The following is a 19,038-nucleotide window of genomic DNA, read 5'->3' as shown; positions in this document are numbered from 1 at the left end:
AGCGTTCGTACATCTCACTAAGTTACTCTACCCTGCCAGTACACAAAGATAGATCAAAGTGACAATATAATAACCAACCATTCAGAAACGTCATGTTCGAGCCTAAATTGTCGAACTTCTTCGGGCCGTCATCTTGTTCCGACTCCAGTTCAAACTGATACGGTTGCACAGACACAGGTTGCACATTTTTTTCCTATACCCTCAACTGTTGTCAAGGAAACACTCCAAGTGCGGTGTGGTCATAACGCTGTTATGAACGCCCGCAGAACAGAGGGGCGGAGTGAGCGAAGCTCATTATCATTTAAAGGCATATGCACTGAAATGGCGTGCTGAAAACAGAGCTGTTTTTGACCAGGTAAAATTAGTGTTTTCTAACAATACTAACGAAAATTTTTAATTAAAGTATATGACAAACTTTTCATTTAGACCCTAAAGAATCAAATTAACTTGTATGAAAATGGTATTATATGACCCCTTTAACACAAAACCTAGGAAATATTAAAATATGAATTTGTGATCATTGAAAACAAGATATTTTGTATTCATAAATCATAAATTCATAGACCATGGATATTAAATGCTGAAATAAAATAATTTCAGAAGATGAAACAAAAAAATCTTTTTAGGCCCATGTTGTGGGTACAGATGAGCCACTAGCATCATCTTAAAAGGTGAGTCCTGCTGTTCATTTTGTACCCTTGGAGGCTACAAGCACTTCGCGACTTATTCAGCTATGACTCAGCTGTGTGAAAATGAGTGAAGAAATGACAGATGATTGCAACTTTGTTTAATTTGATGCATTTTCAGATCAAGATTACTCAGACCATATTTTCTCTACAAGCAGGATAGCAGCTTTACTGTGAAGCAGAAGGCCCACTCTTTCATTTGATACCTGTTTTATATAGGTCAATAACAATTTTGTGCCGGTGGAACCAAGGATTTCAGCCTAAAAACTGGAGCAGTCACCAGATACTATCTCACTTCAGAAAACACATGTCAGTATCTGAGGCAACTCAGGAACCTGACAGGGAATGAGTCTACAGAGTGTTTCAGTCATCAAGATATACAGAACCCCAGGATAGATAAGGATATGGCAGATGTAAATGCCTTTGTAGAACTTATGGAGAGAAAAACCCTCTGGGTCCAGATCAGTCTAATATCATTAGTCTTTCCACAGGAATGGCTGTGTCACCACACATAGCCAGTGATCTGCTGCAAGCTGATGTGGGACTGGAGAGCAGGCATATCAGATGTTCAGAAGTGAACATTTAGAGAAAGAGTCACCTGCAACCAAGTTCCATGACAAAATGAGAAAACAGAATCTGAAAACATTCTCAGGCATCAAGACAAGTGCTAGAGTAAAACACGCACAGAAGAAAGAGGTGGTCTTGAAAGCTGACAGAAATCTCTTTTTTCATTTCATTATCATATCATTGCTTCGTAAAGTAGAGAACTTCACATTAAAGATCCAGGCTCATCCACTTGGTCCATTGCCTTGGGCACTCTCAAATCTAGATGGCTCATAGCGGAAAACTAATAAGACTGCTCTTGCTAGAAAGTAAGAGAAACAAGCATCATCAGTTGAAGATTGGAGAACACTCTGCATGCATCATTGATGGAATGAGTCTTGTTCAGAAACTAAAAGGTGATGGCCAGACTTAGAGAGATTGCTGGTTCTTTGCTGAACCTAACGTTACACGAAGGAAGAAACAGTAAGCGGATAGATGTGGTGTTTGATGTGTACTGGAAAACATCAATCAAGAATGGTGAGAGATACAATCGTGGTTCAGCAAGTAGCACTCAATGGAAGAACATTGCCCTGGGACACCATGTAGTACAATGAAGAAAGCTGTTAAGTAATACAGACAGTAAAACAGCCTTGATAACATTCATCGTGGACCAGTGGAAGCTATGATTGTCGAGCTTCAGGACAAGCAGCTATTTGCAACCTGTGGAGAGAGATGCTTTTGTCTCACCAAAAAAGACTGGAATGTTGTTGAAGAGCTGAAATCTTCCCATGAGGAGGCAGATACCCATATGCTCCTACATGAAAATCATGCTAGCCAGAATGGCTAAACAATAATAAATAATAATGCATTTTATTTAAGGCACCTTTCAAACCACTCAAGGTCACCAAACAAGTAGCAGCAATGACTAACAGTAAATAACAATGGCAATAAAAAAGTATTAGATTTGATATAGTTCCAATATAGTTCAGAGTTATATAAGGAGACCAAATTGTCAGGAGAAGTGAAATGGTCACTGAGTGGAAGATTAGTAATCGCAGAAGTCAAAACTGCGGGGTCAATCTTTTTTATATTCCAAAATGTCGTCAAGTGTTGTTGTTTGGATTTAGAGAGTGTAACATTAGCATTAAAAGAAAGAAATTTATGATCAGATATGGGTATTACATCTGCAGTACAGTCCAGAGGTGTAACACCTGAACAGCAGAAAATGTCGAGGGTATGACCTTTAGTGAGTTGGAAAGTCCACATATTGCTGAAGACCAAAACTGTCTAAGCAAGAATTGAAATCCCTTGTGAGTGGGTTACTGGCAGTATCCACAAGAATGTTAAAATCACCCAGGAGAATAAGATTGGGTGATAAGGTCAACAGAAAGGTTAAAAATGCAAAAAAATTATTTATGAATGTATTGCAGTAATTTGGTGGCCGATAAATAACAGCTAATACTGTAGGTGTTGGACCACTGACATGTAAAGCAGCCAATTCAAAGGAAGCATACATAGTACAGACAGCAGAGACGCTTTATAGATCGAGTTGTGAAGTATCCCGTGACCTCTCCCACGTCTGGAGATACAAGGTTGTGAAATATAAGCAAACCCAGGAGGACATGTGTGATTCAACTCTAGTCATTTTCTTGCTGCCAGGTCTCAACCAAGCAGAAGAAATCAAATTTATGATTGTCGATTATGTCGCTGATGAGGAGACCAATTGTAAATAAGGTAACTGTTCCTTCAAGCAAGGGAGATCGAAAAACCTAACTAAAATGTACTCACACACAAAACAAACTCATATCTCACAAAAAAAGATTTATTGACAAATAAACCAAAATATATAAAAATCAAAGAAAATACATTGTAGAACAAAAACTCATCCCCCCTCAAAGGATATTAATAACCAGTCAACCCCCTATATACCCCAATACATTCCCAACTTTGTCACACAGAACAATTCAAAATAAAGCAAAAAGTAAATTACACAAATGACCCCAAAATCATATTAAATAAAAGTATAGCACACTCAAATATACTACAAACCAAAACAAGGTCAATTCCACTACAAACTTAAGTCTCATGCAAATAAATAGTTCATGTGTTTTAAAGCATCAATATAGTATAGAGAGTAAAAAGGTTGGCTGGCAACACGAGGCTGGGAAGTGAAATACAAACAAAGAAAAAGTAGAAGAAAAAAAAAATCAAAAACACCCCGCTAGCCAGTATAATTCACAACATCTATAACCTCATTGCGCTGGAGGCATACAGCGCGCACATGCAGGTACTGGCAAGCTGGGGAAATCAAACAAAACAAACACAAGAGTAACAGCAACTAAACCTGCAACACAGCCACCAACCCTGGACTATATTCCAAGATCAAAATAGGAACGAGCGTGACCAAAGGCCTACAAATCCACAATGTTTGCGTCTCTTCACCAGACCATGTTCATGCACAAACCAACATGGACATATCACCGGACCGCACGATGTTTGTGTCTGATCACCCAGACCGTGTCTGTGCACCAACACAGAAGGAAGTGCTACCAAACAGCACAATTCCACACAAAAGATTGGACCTCTTCTCTAGGCCTCTTCTTCTTCTTCTTGTTGTTTAATGGCGATTAACTCCTAAGGAGCATTATCGCCACCTACTGTGCTGGATGGCAAATTAACCTTGGGTGATAAGTCTGAATTTTAAAAACTGTCTGCCTGTCTACTACTAACTATATCATCCCACATACATCATCATTATTTATCATACAAGAGGTTTCATTGAGCTTCATTCGGCGCTGCGTGTTCAGCTCCTCCGTCCACACTCAGCCCCCATGGCGGGTTCAACGTTACACACATATTATATTCTAAATCCCAAACCTGAATCATGTATAAACGCAATTAATGCTCTATATATCTGTCTGTCTATTAAACCTTTTCCTAGAATATCCTCATTCTTCATTCTATCCTCTCCATTTTTCAAATGACTGAATAATACATCCCGAAAAATATTATACTTACTACAAATAAATAATACATGACATACATTTTCAGATACACCACATGCATCACATAATCCATTCTCATGTAACCCCATAATTGCCAGTGTTGAGTTTAACCCTGTATGTCCCAGTCTTAACCTAGACAGCAATACCTCTTCTTTCCTATTTCCTCCCTGGCAATGTTTCATCCCTCTCTCTAGGCCTCTCTTCAGGTGCCTGCTTAAAAACCCTCTACCTACCTGGCCACGCCCTCTACTAATTGCCACTTCACAGGCTACACCTTGTTGGAAAGTGAACGAATGTTGAGAAGTCCAACTTTGAGCTCATTTCCATCGAGCGAAGAGCTGGTCGATCTGGATACGCTAGTTAGCGTGCTCTGGTCAACAGTCCGCTGTGTTTTCCTTGCTGCTCGGGAGCCGAGGTCCAGAATGATCTTATAGCCTACGAGTCATCGTACCTAAAACCCTGATGAGACCCGCAATGGATGTATTTCGGACGGGGACAGGTTCGGATGCACCATCGTCTAGTGTATGTGATGTCAATGATCTACGTTATCTGCTATTCTGTACCAAAAGGGGTGAAGTGGAGTCCAGCCTACTTCCCCCTTGCAGGGACTGCTTAAAGCTGCATATACAGCGTGCCAATTACTAAGCAGCTGTCTGGAGGCACTGTATGGAAGGACAGCCAGACATACCCCAACCAAAAGGACATGGATGGACAACTGATGACAAAGGTATGCTTATAATAAATACAAAAATATATATATATTTTTACATTTTCTAATAATTAATAATAAAATAGTATAAATATGTATAGGTAATTTCTAGACATTTGGACACCTCACTGAAATGGGAAATGAGAAATATCTCCCACTTCTTTGTACAGGTATGCTGATGCGGGCACCCTCAGCACCAATGGCTGTTCTGGAGCTTATGGCCTGCAAGTGTTCACGGACCTGGAAGCTTCCAGAATGTTCCTGTCTTGCCAACAAATTTGAGTCCACAGACCAAGCTACAAACCTGCAGCAATCAGTGGGCGGAGGAGGATACTGATTTCATGAAACTGGTTGAACATGATGAAGATGACGACGACGACGATGATGATGATGATGATTATGATGATGATGATGATGATGATGATGATGATGATGATGAATAAACAGAAACAGTTTGCAATAACCAAATAAGTTCATGAACAAGGTAGACTTATTTAGTTTTTCTTTGTATGACATGTTTTATTCAAATAAAGTTACAATATTTTTTCATTCTTTGGCTCAACGGTTAGTCATTGAAGGCTGATTTCTGTAACAAAGCTACCACTTACAAAAGGTTATCATGTTGAAATATCATCTAGAGATATGGACTTAAAAAAAAAATCTCACTAGATTTTGCCACCTTGGGTGGTTCCAATTAATGAAAATTGTGGCCTGGGCCCATGGGCTAAATCTCGAACCTCTAGGGAATAACCTGTTTTTTTTTATTTTATTTTTTTTATATAAATAAATGTTCAGTGATATATTCTAAAGATTTTTTTTATTTTGGTGCAATTTTTTCTCTATATAGTGTTGATATGAAAACTAGTAAATAAATTATGTTTCGTCATGCTGGAATGTGTGGAAAGTTTTAAACCGTGTGTTACAACCTGCATTAGGGTCTGCTCCTCTCACCCCAATATATAATCACATCTTAGTAAGATATAAGTCAACTGTCACAGTATGTTGTTATGAGAAGGAGGAAGCGGGAACCGGCAAAGATTTCATAAATGTTTAATCATTATAAAATAAACAAACAACAAAACGACAATAAAAGCAGCAGGCCCTCATGGATGACTGCCGCACACACATAAACAAAACATAAGATAAATAGTCTAGGCCTGGTCCTCTCTCGTCCTTCACTGTCATCGCTCCTCTTTTCATTCTACCGTAGCTCCTCCGTGAGAGATTCGAGACCGGTGCAGCACCCATGTGGCACTCGTCATCAATCACGCCACCGGCCTTTTGCTACCTTAAACACAATACTTGTGTTTAAAAGTGTAATTCGGCAATAAAAAAATAAAATTCTTTCGTCATTGGCACTCAATGAATTCTGGGGTAGGCAAGGCCTCAAAGGATCCATTTGTTGTCTCCTTCATTTCACGGGAAACGATGGACACATTTGGAAGATGCATTTGATGGAGCAATCGAATTGGGACAGCCTTCATCGACGGTAGCACAGAATGCAGCTTCTGAATTGGGATGCAGCATTAGTGAATACCTTTAGTTAAGTTTGTTAAAAAAAAAACCAACAACAGGCCAATAAATATAAAAATAATTTTATTTAATTTTGTATATCCCAAAAAAAAAAAACGGGGTTGAAAAACAAGGCTGGAAATATCTGCATGCATCGACCTGCATAGCAACAGACTTTGAAAAACACATTCATACAAACTGACACTCATTTTCATGCAGAAGTCGACTAATCAAAGCTTTGCTATCACATATTTTGAACGAGAGCACAGGAAACAGAACTTGACAGCTTTGTTGTTTAAACTAATGAAAAATTTTCTCCTTTGATACATCTGTTCCAGAAACCAAAATCATTGAAGGACAAGTAGCTATGGCCCAACTTTACTGATAATGCAATGAATAATTCAGTGGTTGATTTACCCGATAATACAAAAATGCGTGCTAGCCAAACACAACAGTTAAGATAAAAAATAGCATGAATGTGGGTATTAATGCATGATTTTCTGACATGCATAATCAGAATGTGTTGAAGTAACAACATAAACATCTAATTATGGCACTGCAAACATCCCTGCATTTGCAAGAAGATCAAAGTTTGTTTATCAGCAAGCCCAATTACACACAACTGTGATGATAATGCTGTATCCAACAGTCTGAGTTTTGAGATCAGTATAATCATTTTTGCTCTATTGTGAATTGAGGTGGTTAGGGGGAGATTATGAGACAAGTGTCTTTGAGCTGTTGATCTATACTCTAATCTAGTAAATTTATCCACAGAGCCAACATAAAAGCCTCTTTTATGTTGCCCCCCTCCCCCCTCCCATTTTTCTTTAAATTACGGTTTAGTCAGTCGACAGTAAGAAAGACAGGTTATATTTATAGGGAAATTGTTTTGTGGGAAAGTATCAATTTCTGAAGCCATTTCAAGCAAGTCATTTTAAATGCACCGCATCCTTCGAGTGAAGGACAAGTGGTTGCGACCCACTAAGTGTATCACTAGATGTCTTTGACATCTTTGGGAAATGTTTTGGTTTAAAGTGCTTGTAATTGTGAAGAGCTCTTTGGAATTCTTACATATTTCTGACATCTGGCTCGATTAGAAATGTTACTCAAGCAATTGGATATTACCTTTGTTCCGATAGAATATCGCAGGTATAATCACATCTGTGTTGATATTCAGACAAATAACACAACTGCGAGTGTGATGTTTCTTTTGTACAGCAGTTGAATAAACAAGAAGTCCATATTGAGTACAGTAAATGCCTAGTTCTGTCATAAAACTCTTGATGGTGCAGACTGATTGGTCATTAACACAAGCTGATGATATTAACTGCGTTAACTTCTTGGCACAAGCTGATTAGTTCATGTCAGCACTCAGCCATTGGCCATTGAGCCATGCTCAACATTTAAACGGTTGGTTACCATTCACTATATCAGTTTGCAGCACACTTTCAGAGTTCGTCTAAAACCCTCCACCTCCCCAGCTCCACCTGTATAGATATGCTATGGGTAATTGATATATTCTATTTGTGCAGCAGCAGTATGTCTTACATACTCACAGCAGCGTATCAGCATGTGTATTGGCAGTAGCAAGTTCCTGTTTCTGTGCAGGCAAAAATCTACAGAAGCACCAGCAACAACAACAGCAATAACAGCAGCAGCCATTCAGCAGCAGCAGCAGCAGCAGCGTAGCAGATCTATTCTGCCAAGACCAAATAAATTAACACTGTCATATCCATTACCATGCTAACAATTTCCTGAGAGTTGTCATGATAGAACTTACATTTTAGACACAATATTGCAATACTGTGTTCAATGTACAAATTTCAAATTAATCCAAACCAGAATCAACTGTTGCACTTGCTAGCAACAGACAGCGCAAAAGTTGTTTTTCGTTTGCAAAATAAATCTGTGTTTTCGAATTAATCGATTCCATAATGATTCAATGACTCACTCATTTAGACGGTCAGCTTCGTTTATGAATGAATCGCACTCATATAGACAGTCACTATTTTCGCTCCTGACTGAACGAATCAATGACAGTCACTTATTGCCACTGACTGGCGTAACAATGTAAAATGCAGAAAAAGACACTGAAAATCCTCACACAAACGTGGTTAAGCGGAGTTATACTAATCCTGGTGCTTTTGGACAGTCTATAAGGGCCCATTCACACAGAACACATTTTTGCATTTAAAAATGTGTTACGCATGGCAGTGAAATGAAAAAATGCAAGGTCAAGATGCGTTTAAAAAAAAGGTGAAACTATTTTTAATTAAGCGCCACATTTTTAGAAAGCCATGTCATGTGCGAGACTCGAGAAAGGCATGAGCACAAAGATCAAACACGTCTGTCTAGAGCATATTTACACGAAAAAAATCAAAAGAAAAGCAGTGCAGTCAAATGCAAAAACACAGCTCAGCAAATCAAATCCAAGGCCCTGGACTAACTGTTGTATAATGACAGAAATGCATTTCTTTTCACCTACAATATGGGTTTTGGGAAAGCCTTTTATGGCCACACACACATCATAAAGCATATTCTTGCACATTCATTCACTCCCAAATTTCACTTCTATACAAAAAGTATCTTGAAATTCTCTCTCTCTCTCTCTCTCTCTCTCTCTCTCTCTCTCTCTCTCTCTCTCTCTCTCTCTCTCTCTCTCTCTCTCTCTCTCTCTCTCTCTCTCTCTCTCTCCTTTTTTTTTACATTCAGGCATATGTTTATTAAACACTGCTTCAACACTTTTGTACCTTTACATGTACCAAAAAGATAAATAAATATAAAATTGTTAATTGTTCAGCGTGGCTTTTTACACCATAGTGAGTGCAAGTCTGTCACTACTCATGGGATCTGCTTTGACTGAGATCCACAAGTCTTCACTGTTCTGGCTGCCATTTTTCTTTTTCTTCTTCTTTTCGGACTTCACATTTGTGACCGAGGTCTCGCCTTTGCCGCGACAACACCGATATCCATCGGCATGACGACAGCAGCAACAATGACAGCACACCAGCACAGATGTGAAGAGCACAACCAGCGGCAGAGTCAGAAGCACTACCAGGCAAACCGTGTTGTAGATGCTCTGGTCATGCTTGGATGAAGCGAGGCTCCACATATCATTGAAAAACTGCAGGATTGACTCCTTCATGGTTCAGCAAGAGTTTTTCAAATCCCTGTAGAGATCAAATCCAATGTGATCTGAGATGTAAAGCCACTGTAGATCCGATTAAACCAGTAATTAGCATGGAATGTCTATCTGTAGATCAAGAAACTGTCCATTTGAGCCAGTTCTGTCACTGTGCTTCAGTTCAGTTAAGGCCTGTTAAATGTTCTGATGTCATAGTCCCATCCCGAGGAAATATCTCACAAGCCCGTTTTAATAATTGATGAATGGACAATTTCAAAATCCTTGATGCACACAGTTATTGCTTCAATCCCAAACCTCACCATTCATCTCTTACAACGCCTTGCCTTTGGGGTCTAACAACAAAGCATTGCTTATGAGATGTTTCTCTTTGACTTTTGACGATTCATATCTTGTGGCTGTGAGGACTGCGGAGATCGTGGGTCGTGTTTATACTGGGTGGATTCCTCTCAGCATCAGTCCCTCTAGAGACACCAACTCTATTTTAGTCTCATCTGCCTTGACTCTCACAGATGTGATGGAATTGGGGCATTTCTGGAGAGAAAGAGAGAGAGAGAGAGAGAGAGAGAGAGAGAGAGAGAGAGAGAGAGAGAGAGAGAGAGAGAGAGAGAGAGAGAGAGAGAGAGAGAGAGAGAGAGAAACAGAGAAATAAATAGTGAGAAAGAGAGAAAGAGAGATAGAGAGAGAGAGAGAGAGAGAGAGAGAGAGAGAGAGAGAGAGAGAGCAGACTATAAGTCAGCTGTGGATCCTCCAGTGATTCCATGTCTTTCATGTATTCTGACTCTCATCAATGTTGCAGGACAGAGTCATGAGTGCACAGCTACACGAGTCAAACCAGGTCTAAGCACCAAACTGTATAAGCTTCTGACTGGGCTATTATACATATGTATATGTGCTTTCTATTTAATTTTTTAATGGCAAGTAGCAAATATGTGCACTGTTAAAAAAAAAAAAATCACCTTTTGAGCTTCGTATTGTAGAATTAGATTGATAGTTAATTCAATGTTGCTCATAAAGTTGATTTTGTATTATTTTTCATTTTAACATCTTAAAACATATATTTTTTATGTTATCAATGTATACTAAAACAAACAAACAAACAAACAAAAAATAAATAAATATATAAGCAAGTAAGTTAGTAATAATAATAAATATATATAAAAAAAAAAAAGAGAGATAATGCATTATTTCAACGGCCCAAAGAACTGTACACTGACGTCAATAGACATACCACAATGATGATAAGAAAACCAAATACGCTCTTGAAAACCACCACATGACAGTTAACTGACATGGACAACAAGCACAACAGCAACATAATGTCATGAACATAACAATGAAAATGAAGTAAATTTGTACTATAATTAACCGGTGTATTACAGGTAAGTTTAAGTTGATACTCGTCTCAAGGTTAGTACACTATACTTAGACCTATTGATGGGGATTCATGAAGTTTTCCTAAAAGATTAAAAGCACTGAATACAGTATTTAGAGTAAATGTAAGCTATTATAATAACTGTTAGTAATGATTATTATAATGATTATTGATCACTTGCATGTCAAATTAAAGGTTATCAAATCATTAAATACCATTAAATATGTTCTGTAAAACAAGAAGGTTCGAGGTTCTGTAAAAGTTGTCTTAATGTTTGATGCTTGTTTTGTGTAATTATAGGCAAGACCTGGCAATAGGTCAATTAGGAGCAATTCAATGTTCTCTATTTATACCTGGATAAGTATGAAAATTCATTAAATTCATTAAAAAGGAACCTACATTATATAACTGACCCAACATCAGTTAAAACTATTGGACCCCCAACACCATCTCCCAAGTTGCAATTAAGCGGTTCATGCTGTTCATTTCTTTAGGTATAAAACTATAGAAATTATTTATAAGTTAGGACACCACAGGTGAATAGGGCAACAATACAGTTGTTTTGTATTTCAATTAAGTTTTCTAAAAAGTCATTATCTAATTAAATATGCACTAAATTACTTAATTTGCAGAACATAAATCTGAATATTGGATAAAAAGGCAGGTTCAAAATTCTTGTTTAATTTTTTCTGGAAATATATGTCCACTTCAGTAGCACTTACATCCCCAAACTTATTCCTGGCTATATTTTGAAGGTTTTTACAGATGAGTTTGTTAATATATTGTTCGCCTGATTTATATAACGTTTTATTCCGAAAAACATGGATGTTTTTTTTTTGTAGACAGTAGATATAATTTCTGATTTATGGAATGATTAAAAATAGATATAAAAAAACTAATTTTAAGAAAAAATTATATTTATGTATTGTACATACACTGAATGTGTACAAACACTTATATGTGTATTTTAGATGTTTTCTTTCCACTATCTGAAAGAAAGCATTTTATAGAAGCAAAATATCCCAAAATATCAAAATTTAACAATGCATGAAAAACAAGGATTTTGCCTGTGGTATCTTGCCATCATTAAAAATTGCTTAGTACACCTTTAAAAGTGAGATTTACATATTAGGAATTTTCTATCACAAATTCACTGTGGAACCAAAGAAAAATAATTTAAAAAATAACCTGTTTCCAAATGTTGTGTTGCACAAACTTAATGAAGCCTCAGCATTTGTGCAATGTGTTTGCCCTGCTTCCTGCAGACAGTTTCTCAACAGGAAATCTGTTTGTGCAGCAGAACCTTGTGAAAAACACCTATGTAAGAGGAAGCAACTCCCTCTTCAAATAAAGACAATAAAAAAAGAAAATCTCAACGTAGCTTAACGCTGAAAGGCATCATATCTCGTTTTCCATTTTGAAGTTTTAGTCGTAGACTTGCGTAAGACTTCAAGAGCATTCAGCTCTCCGTTCTTAGCATGACCCTTCTGAAGAAGAACAATCACTTTAAATAATTCTAAGATCTGCAGAGGAATGTTAAACAGGAAGACTCTCTCAGCTTCACACAAAGCCAGGATGGAGCTCCGAATTTCACCGACAACATCAGTTGCATGCAAAGACATGCAGTTGTGCACATCAAGTCGAATTCCTCCGAATTTCGTGAGGACGTTGTTAGATTTACTTAGGTAGTAAAGGAATTTTTTTTCTGAGACTCACAACCAGATTTAACACATTTCAAAAAGACAAGGGACATGATTAACCTTCCACAAGAGAGGACACTGTCTAAATACAGCACAGGCCCTCAGGGCGCAAAATGTGTTTGAGAGAAAGAGGGCAAACATGGTTGAGAAAGCTTCACTCACAATTGCGTAGTTTCATCTGTTGGAAGCTCTGTATTAAACTAAAGTTAAAGCGTCTGTCTTATAAACAAACACTGCTAGACCTGTGATGGAAATATTTAGGGACTTTTAAAGAGCCCGTATAAGCCTCCACCTGCCCTTCATTTACGGTGCCCAGTTTATATTCATGAATGATTTGTACCTCCTACATTCCTACTTAGGTGATGCCAAACAGCAATATTTTTCCAGACTTTAAAGTAGAGTGTAAAATCCCGGGCGGCAATATGAACCAAATGAGTTTTACCACATCTTTGCCAGAACTAATCTGAAAAAGGTCAAGTTATTTAAGGAATATCAGCCAGAAACACAGAGAAGGCTAAGCAGAATGCACATGTGCTAAATATAAAAACAGAAAAGCATAATTCTCAGCATGTCCACAAGCTTCTCCGTTACACAGAATGTCAGTCACGACACAGGAGGAACTCAGAAGTTAAAAGGGCATAGGGCCTGAATTGAGTTAGCTGTTCTCAGCTATGCCACATGTGACAAACAGATGCTCATCAGGAAAGTAATCCATCATTTCTCAGCCCAGAAGCATTAAACCTTACCGGCTCTGATCAGAGGTCAGTCCAGACGTCTCTGCGGGCATCAACCCTGCTTTCAGCAACACAATCTGCTGCTCTGACGGGAAGGCACATATCCACAGCTGTACCTGCGTGCGAGAGGAGGAGTTGAGTCACTGCAGGCCGTACGCTTTAAGAAAGAGCCCTCTGTCTGCTCGCAACTCTTTCGCCTGACACACACTGCATTCTTGTGGTTACTTTATAAACTCAACTTCCCTGTGATGTCACAGAACGAAGGGTGGAGAAAATGTGTCACTGTGTTTACATAGTGCCCACAAAAAAGTTTGCAGCATGTAATGGTAGCATTTTGAAAGTGCACGGAGGAACTGGAGAATAGTCTCAAACGATTTCTTATTTAAAAAATGGTTATGTCTTTAGATTGAAGTGCAATAAAATCTAAATTAATACTTCACATTGAAAGAGGGCAAGAGAAATAGCAGTTGTGTTTTTTAGTAGATTTGATTTATAGTTTGGAACATTTATAAAACTAGTGCAAAGTGCCCGTGCAAAATCGGTTTTTGTGTGTGTTTTTAAAAATTGTTGGTTTGGTGTGTTTGAGTGCTCATTGTTACAATTAAACAGCAAAAGTTCAGTGACATTTTTATGTGTGCATGGTAGAAAGCAAATACTGATACTGACATAATGACATACAATAAATATGGAAAATAGAACTACACGATTCAGGGAGCAGCTACACAGTGAACTCTGAGAAAACGCTACGCTTGAGCAAACAGTTTGTGAATAGGCAACTACAAATGATGACCATGAAGGAGACTGTGAACAAATTGAATAGGATATGTATAGTTGGTGAATAGCATAGGCTACTATTAAACAGTAGCGACAGCGTTAAGCGCACCAGAATTAAATATAATATTCAGTTAACATCCTCAAATGAATAAGCACGACGTTTCAGGGAGCAGCTACACAGTGAACTACGAAAAAACGCTATGCTTCAGGAAAGACTTCGTGAATAGGCTACAACAAATACACCGTAGCAAGACATCTGTCAAGTTTGAAATCCATCGGACTAACGGTTTGAGAGATATGCGATTAACAGACACACAGACAGACAGACGTCTGATGAAAGATAGATAGATGAACAGTAGGCCTAAACAGGGTTTATTTACTCACTCTCATCAAAATGCCATTGTCCAAAAGAAGGCATTGTATAATTAGATTTGAAAATGAAAATTATGCTTGACTTTAGGTAATGTAAAATTGTATGTCAGTTTAGTCTCATTTCTCTTCGTCTCATAACATTCACTAAACTTTTAAAAATATGCATAAATAGGGCCTTAAGTAGTATAATAATATTACTTTTCAAACATTTGGTGTTGGTTTTTAAAAAAAAACGAAAATATTGTGAAATATTATTAGAATTTAAAATAGCCTTTTTCTATTTTGAATATGTTTTAAAATTCCTTTTATTCCTGTGGTGGCAAAGCTGTATTTTCAGCATCATTACTCCAGTCTTCAGTGTCACACAATCCTTCAGAAATCATTCTAATATGATGCTGCTCAAGAAATATTTCTTACTATTATCATCAATGTTGAAAACAGTTGTGTTGCCAAATATTGTTGTGGAAACTGTGATAAAAAATGTCAGGATTTTTTGATGAATAGAATGTTCTGAAGGACAGCATTTATTTGAAAACGCATTTCTTTTGTAACATTCTAAATGTCTTTACTGTCACTTTTAGTCAATTTAATGCATCCTTGCTGAATAAAGTATTCATTTCTTTGAAAAAATGAATAACCCATAACTTTTGAATGGTAGTGTATAATATTAATGTAATAATTATATTAATTAATCTGATATTATACTATACTATGAGAAAAATCAAGCAGCACAAATACTGTGGGCTTTATTCTATCAAGCATGGAAATGCAGAACTGAGCATTTATTTTGGGCACGTTCAAGACTTGAACTTCTCTTATTCAACCGAGTGATACAGGAAGATCTCCAACCCTGCTGATGTTCATTTCCAACAATACTTTCACAATTAGAACTGTCTTGACTGCTTTGCTGAACTTAAATAAAACCAAGAGAAGTCTTGTTTGCATTTAAAGGGTTAGTTCACCCAAAAATGAAAATTATGTCGGTAATTACTCACCCTCATGTTGTTCCAACCCAGGAAGACTTTAGTTCATCTTCCGAACACAAATTAAGATATTTTTGATGAAATCAGAGAGCTGTCTCTTTCCTTCAGGCATTTGCTAGCCCAGAAAAGTTAGTAAAAACATCATTAAAACAGTCCAAGTGACTTCAGTGGCTCAACATTAAGTTTATCAAGCGACGAGAATACTTTTTGTGCGAGGGTGAGCCACTGCCCAGACAGCCACATAGTATCGGCCCAGATCCGGCCCACATCTGGTACACCTGGAATCCACACAGCCCGGATGGGGGCCGGATCTGGGCCAACACTATGTTGCTGTCTGGGTGTAGTCACTTGGACTATTTTAACGATGTTTTTACTAACTTTTCTGGGCTAGCAGATGCAATTACCTAGCAGCCTATGAAGGAGTGAGACAGCTCTCAGATTTAATCTAAAATATCTTAATTTGTGTTTCAAAGTCTTACGGGGTTGGAACAACATGAGGGTGAGTAATTACTGACAGAATTTTCATTTTGGGGTAAACTATCCCTTTAACACGTTTTAAATACGCCTTCTACCAGACTAGGGTTGTGTTGTACTTGATGATGTAAAACCTGGACTCATCATCTTTGATGTCTCACAAGCTTAAGGTTAAGACTCCAGTTACTGCGGTTATTCACACCCAACTTCCAAAGAAGGCAGACTCAAAAATGATCTCTCTCAACCAGCCTCTTCCATCATCCTTCTGTCTGACGTTCTGGTCTCTGATTGGATCTTTCAGAAGCAGCATCTGCACATCCCAAAGGCACAGAGTGTGTTTCGGAAACATAAGGGTGTTAAGTTTATGTGCAGTCCTTCTAATGAAAAATAAAGAGGGCTGCCTCTGAATCCAAATATAGTCCAGGCCGTTCCCAACCAGTCAGAACTGTAGCTTATGAGTCATTCTAATGAAATGTATCAGAACAGTGCTATGAAAACAAGAGGAGGGACCAGAGAATGCTCTGTGCTCTGCCATAAATGGACCTACTGTACTCCCTCCTAACTTTCTGTGACTTAGGAATCAGGTCATTTACACAGTAATTGAAACTTTTGAAATTTCTTTTTTCGTATGGTTTTCCATTTCAACCTAAGTATGAGGTAATCTTTGCATGTAGGATTTTTTCTAACATTTCATTACTGGACTTTTGGAGGGGGGCATTTCTCAAAACAGGGAACTACTCCTTTTTGAAATGATGCAAAGATATAATCACATGAATTTGTGCTGAACCTTGAAATTAAGCTTCCTGTCTTGACTCCCCCCTCACACCTCACCCCACCCATCCCCCCCTCCCACTGTCACTTTTATATTTAGATCACTATACTATGACAGGTGGAATTGATGAGCTAGTAATGGAACATTCATGAAACAAATTCAGTGTGCTTTTATAAATAGAATTTTTAAACTTTGAAAATTTGTTTGGGTTATCCATGTTTAATGTTAGACTAGTCAAAATGCACCATGACTGTACCTCTCCTTATTTTCATATAAAGAGCTTACATTGTTAGGCTAATAACCTATACTACTTCATGGAAGAATTGTTTATGCTCATGTTTTTTTCTTTTTAATTAGTTCAATATTTATGAAACATTGGTCTGTTTTTTTCAAACACCATCAGTGGTGTTTTGCTTCATTTCCTGTTCTGCTGATCACCACATTGCAGTAAAATGCAAAAGTGTCTGCTTTGTTCTATACTTCAATAAACAGTGCTTTTTAAACAATAATATAACACATAAAACAATAATATAATTTAAGCATACATTTTCTTAATACATTTATATTCGTACGTTTAATTTTCTTAAAAGTCCACTAAATTCTTTTGAATAGTTCAATCATTTTAATAACATTAGTCCATTTTTTTGAGACATTGGTAGCACTATAGTTTGTGCAGTGTATATTATTTTGATTTAATGTCTTAAAGTGAAAGTTCATCCATAAAATCGTCATCATTTACTTATCTTCATGTTGTTCCAAACCTGTATGACTTTCTTTCTTCTTTGGAGCACAAAAGAAGGTATTTTGAAGAACTTTGCTAACAAACAGTTTCCGACTCGTTTCCCATTGACTTTCATTGTGTGGACAAAAAATACAATGGTCAATGGGAACCGAAACGGTTTGGTTTTCAGCATTCTTCAATCTTCAATCAGAAGAAAGATGCATGCAGGTCTGGAACAACATGAGGGTGAGTAAACGAAGACAGAATTTTCATGTTTGGGTAATCCTTTAACATTATCGAAGGCGCGTCTCAAACTTTCAGATTTTTATTTAGATTATTGCAACAGTCTTGTTAACACAATATCTCATGATGTTAGGTAGTCTAAACAAATGACAGTTTTGTTGATATTCAGAATATCAGCCTAAATGACCCAATAGCAAGAAGCTTAGAAGAGATGTATGAATGTTTACTTCCGCTTTTTAGAACATGAACTGAAATGCCCAACAATACACCGTTTTGTTATTTATTTTTATTTTTTATAAAAGATAGTTATAACAAGGTCAGTGTATTTTTGTTTAAAATTCTGTTTTACAATGTCATTTCAGCTGACAACAGAAAGCTTAAAATAGAATGATTCATTTGGGCCACACTCGCTCTAGGATTGGGTTCTGTCCGGACCATTTTGAGGCCAAAAAGACAGAATAGTTTCAAAAAATGCATCCCATAAAAGGCCTCGGTCACATGCTTATTATTGGATTTACAGCCCTAAAGGGCACTTCTGTGGTTTTTGCATCAAATGTTGTGACATCTTGATAAAAGGACAAAAGCTCGGGCATGTTCAATACAAGAAGATTGATGTTGCCTGAGAGCATGAATTCCAACATGGCTGAGGAACTCGGAAAAGTCTGCTTTTGTACTAAGAGCTCCTTTCTGGAAAGCTTTATTTCATCCATCAAGTTGAAGTGTGCACTGGATATCCAAGCAATATCTTGTCAACAAGTCATGCATGTCACAAAACGAGGTGCAAAATGAACTTTGTTTACAATCAAAACAATGACTAATCCATAATTTAAAGATGAAAAAAGCTCATAGTTAGTTTACAATTTATATTGCACCCTAAACGAACAACAAAGTCGTTACTGGTAGGATTGAATAATCTTATTCTGAAAATAACATATTTAAGGACAGGCAATAGTATCTTAATATTAAAATAAGCTCTAATGCTTTGCATGACTGATGAACCAACATAAAAATTATTTTATACTTTTATAGCAGTAAATAACACCATTACAGTATGCCATAGCTCTTTAAAAGCTTGCAGCTTTTTTGATTTCTCAGGACCGCTGACCTGTCAAGGTCAGGTAAAAGAAACTTCAAATAAAGACATATTATTTCTTTTAGCAAACTCTTTATCCTTCTGTTTAGGAATCTGCAACTGCATGAAGCTTACCTTCAGATGTACATTGATCGCAGGTGTTTCCTCCACAGGATGTGCATGAACTGGCCCTGAACGTACCTCCACTTGTTCTGTTGAAG

General features: G+C 37.4%; 1 protein-coding gene across 3 annotated transcripts; it reads right to left on the bottom strand.

Annotated features, from left to right (window-relative positions):
• Positions 1-6,522: 6,522 nt before the first annotated feature.
• Positions 6,523-19,038, bottom strand: kiaa0040 (KIAA0040 ortholog). 3 transcript variants are annotated; one of them, XR_013204349.1, is made up of 3 exons: positions 13,419-13,617; positions 9,162-10,131; positions 6,523-9,114 (listed from the first exon to the last, which is right to left on the bottom strand). XR_013204349.1 is itself a non-coding variant. In XM_077231986.1 (3 exons), exon 3 carries the CDS (start codon positions 9,598-9,600, stop codon positions 9,265-9,267), a length of 336 nt encoding a protein of 111 aa, XP_077088101.1. In that variant the 5' UTR covers positions 9,601-10,131; positions 13,419-13,522; positions 18,953-19,038; the 3' UTR covers positions 6,523-9,264. The 3 variants fall into 3 exon arrangements, 2 of the variants coding, with proteins under 2 accessions (XP_077088101.1, XP_077088100.1); XM_077231986.1 differs by adding an exon at positions 18,953-19,038 and having other exon boundaries at positions 6,523-10,131; positions 13,419-13,522; XM_077231985.1 differs by having other exon boundaries at positions 6,523-10,131.

This window comes from Siphateles boraxobius, unplaced genomic scaffold, assembly GCF_051911475.1.
Source record: "Siphateles boraxobius isolate OS27281-9 unplaced genomic scaffold, OSU_SipBor_1 1, whole genome shotgun sequence".
In the NCBI taxonomy this organism is placed as follows: domain Eukaryota; kingdom Metazoa; phylum Chordata; class Actinopteri; order Cypriniformes; family Leuciscidae; genus Siphateles; species Siphateles boraxobius.
The sequence above is the reverse complement of the archived record's forward strand: the minus strand, read 5'-3'. Positions and strand labels throughout refer to the sequence as shown.

Excerpts from the sequence above, each read along its gene's own strand:
- kiaa0040 (XM_077231986.1), bottom strand. The coding sequence starts at position 9,600 with ATGAAGGAGTCAATCCTGCAGTTTTTCAATGATATGTGGAGCCTCGCT.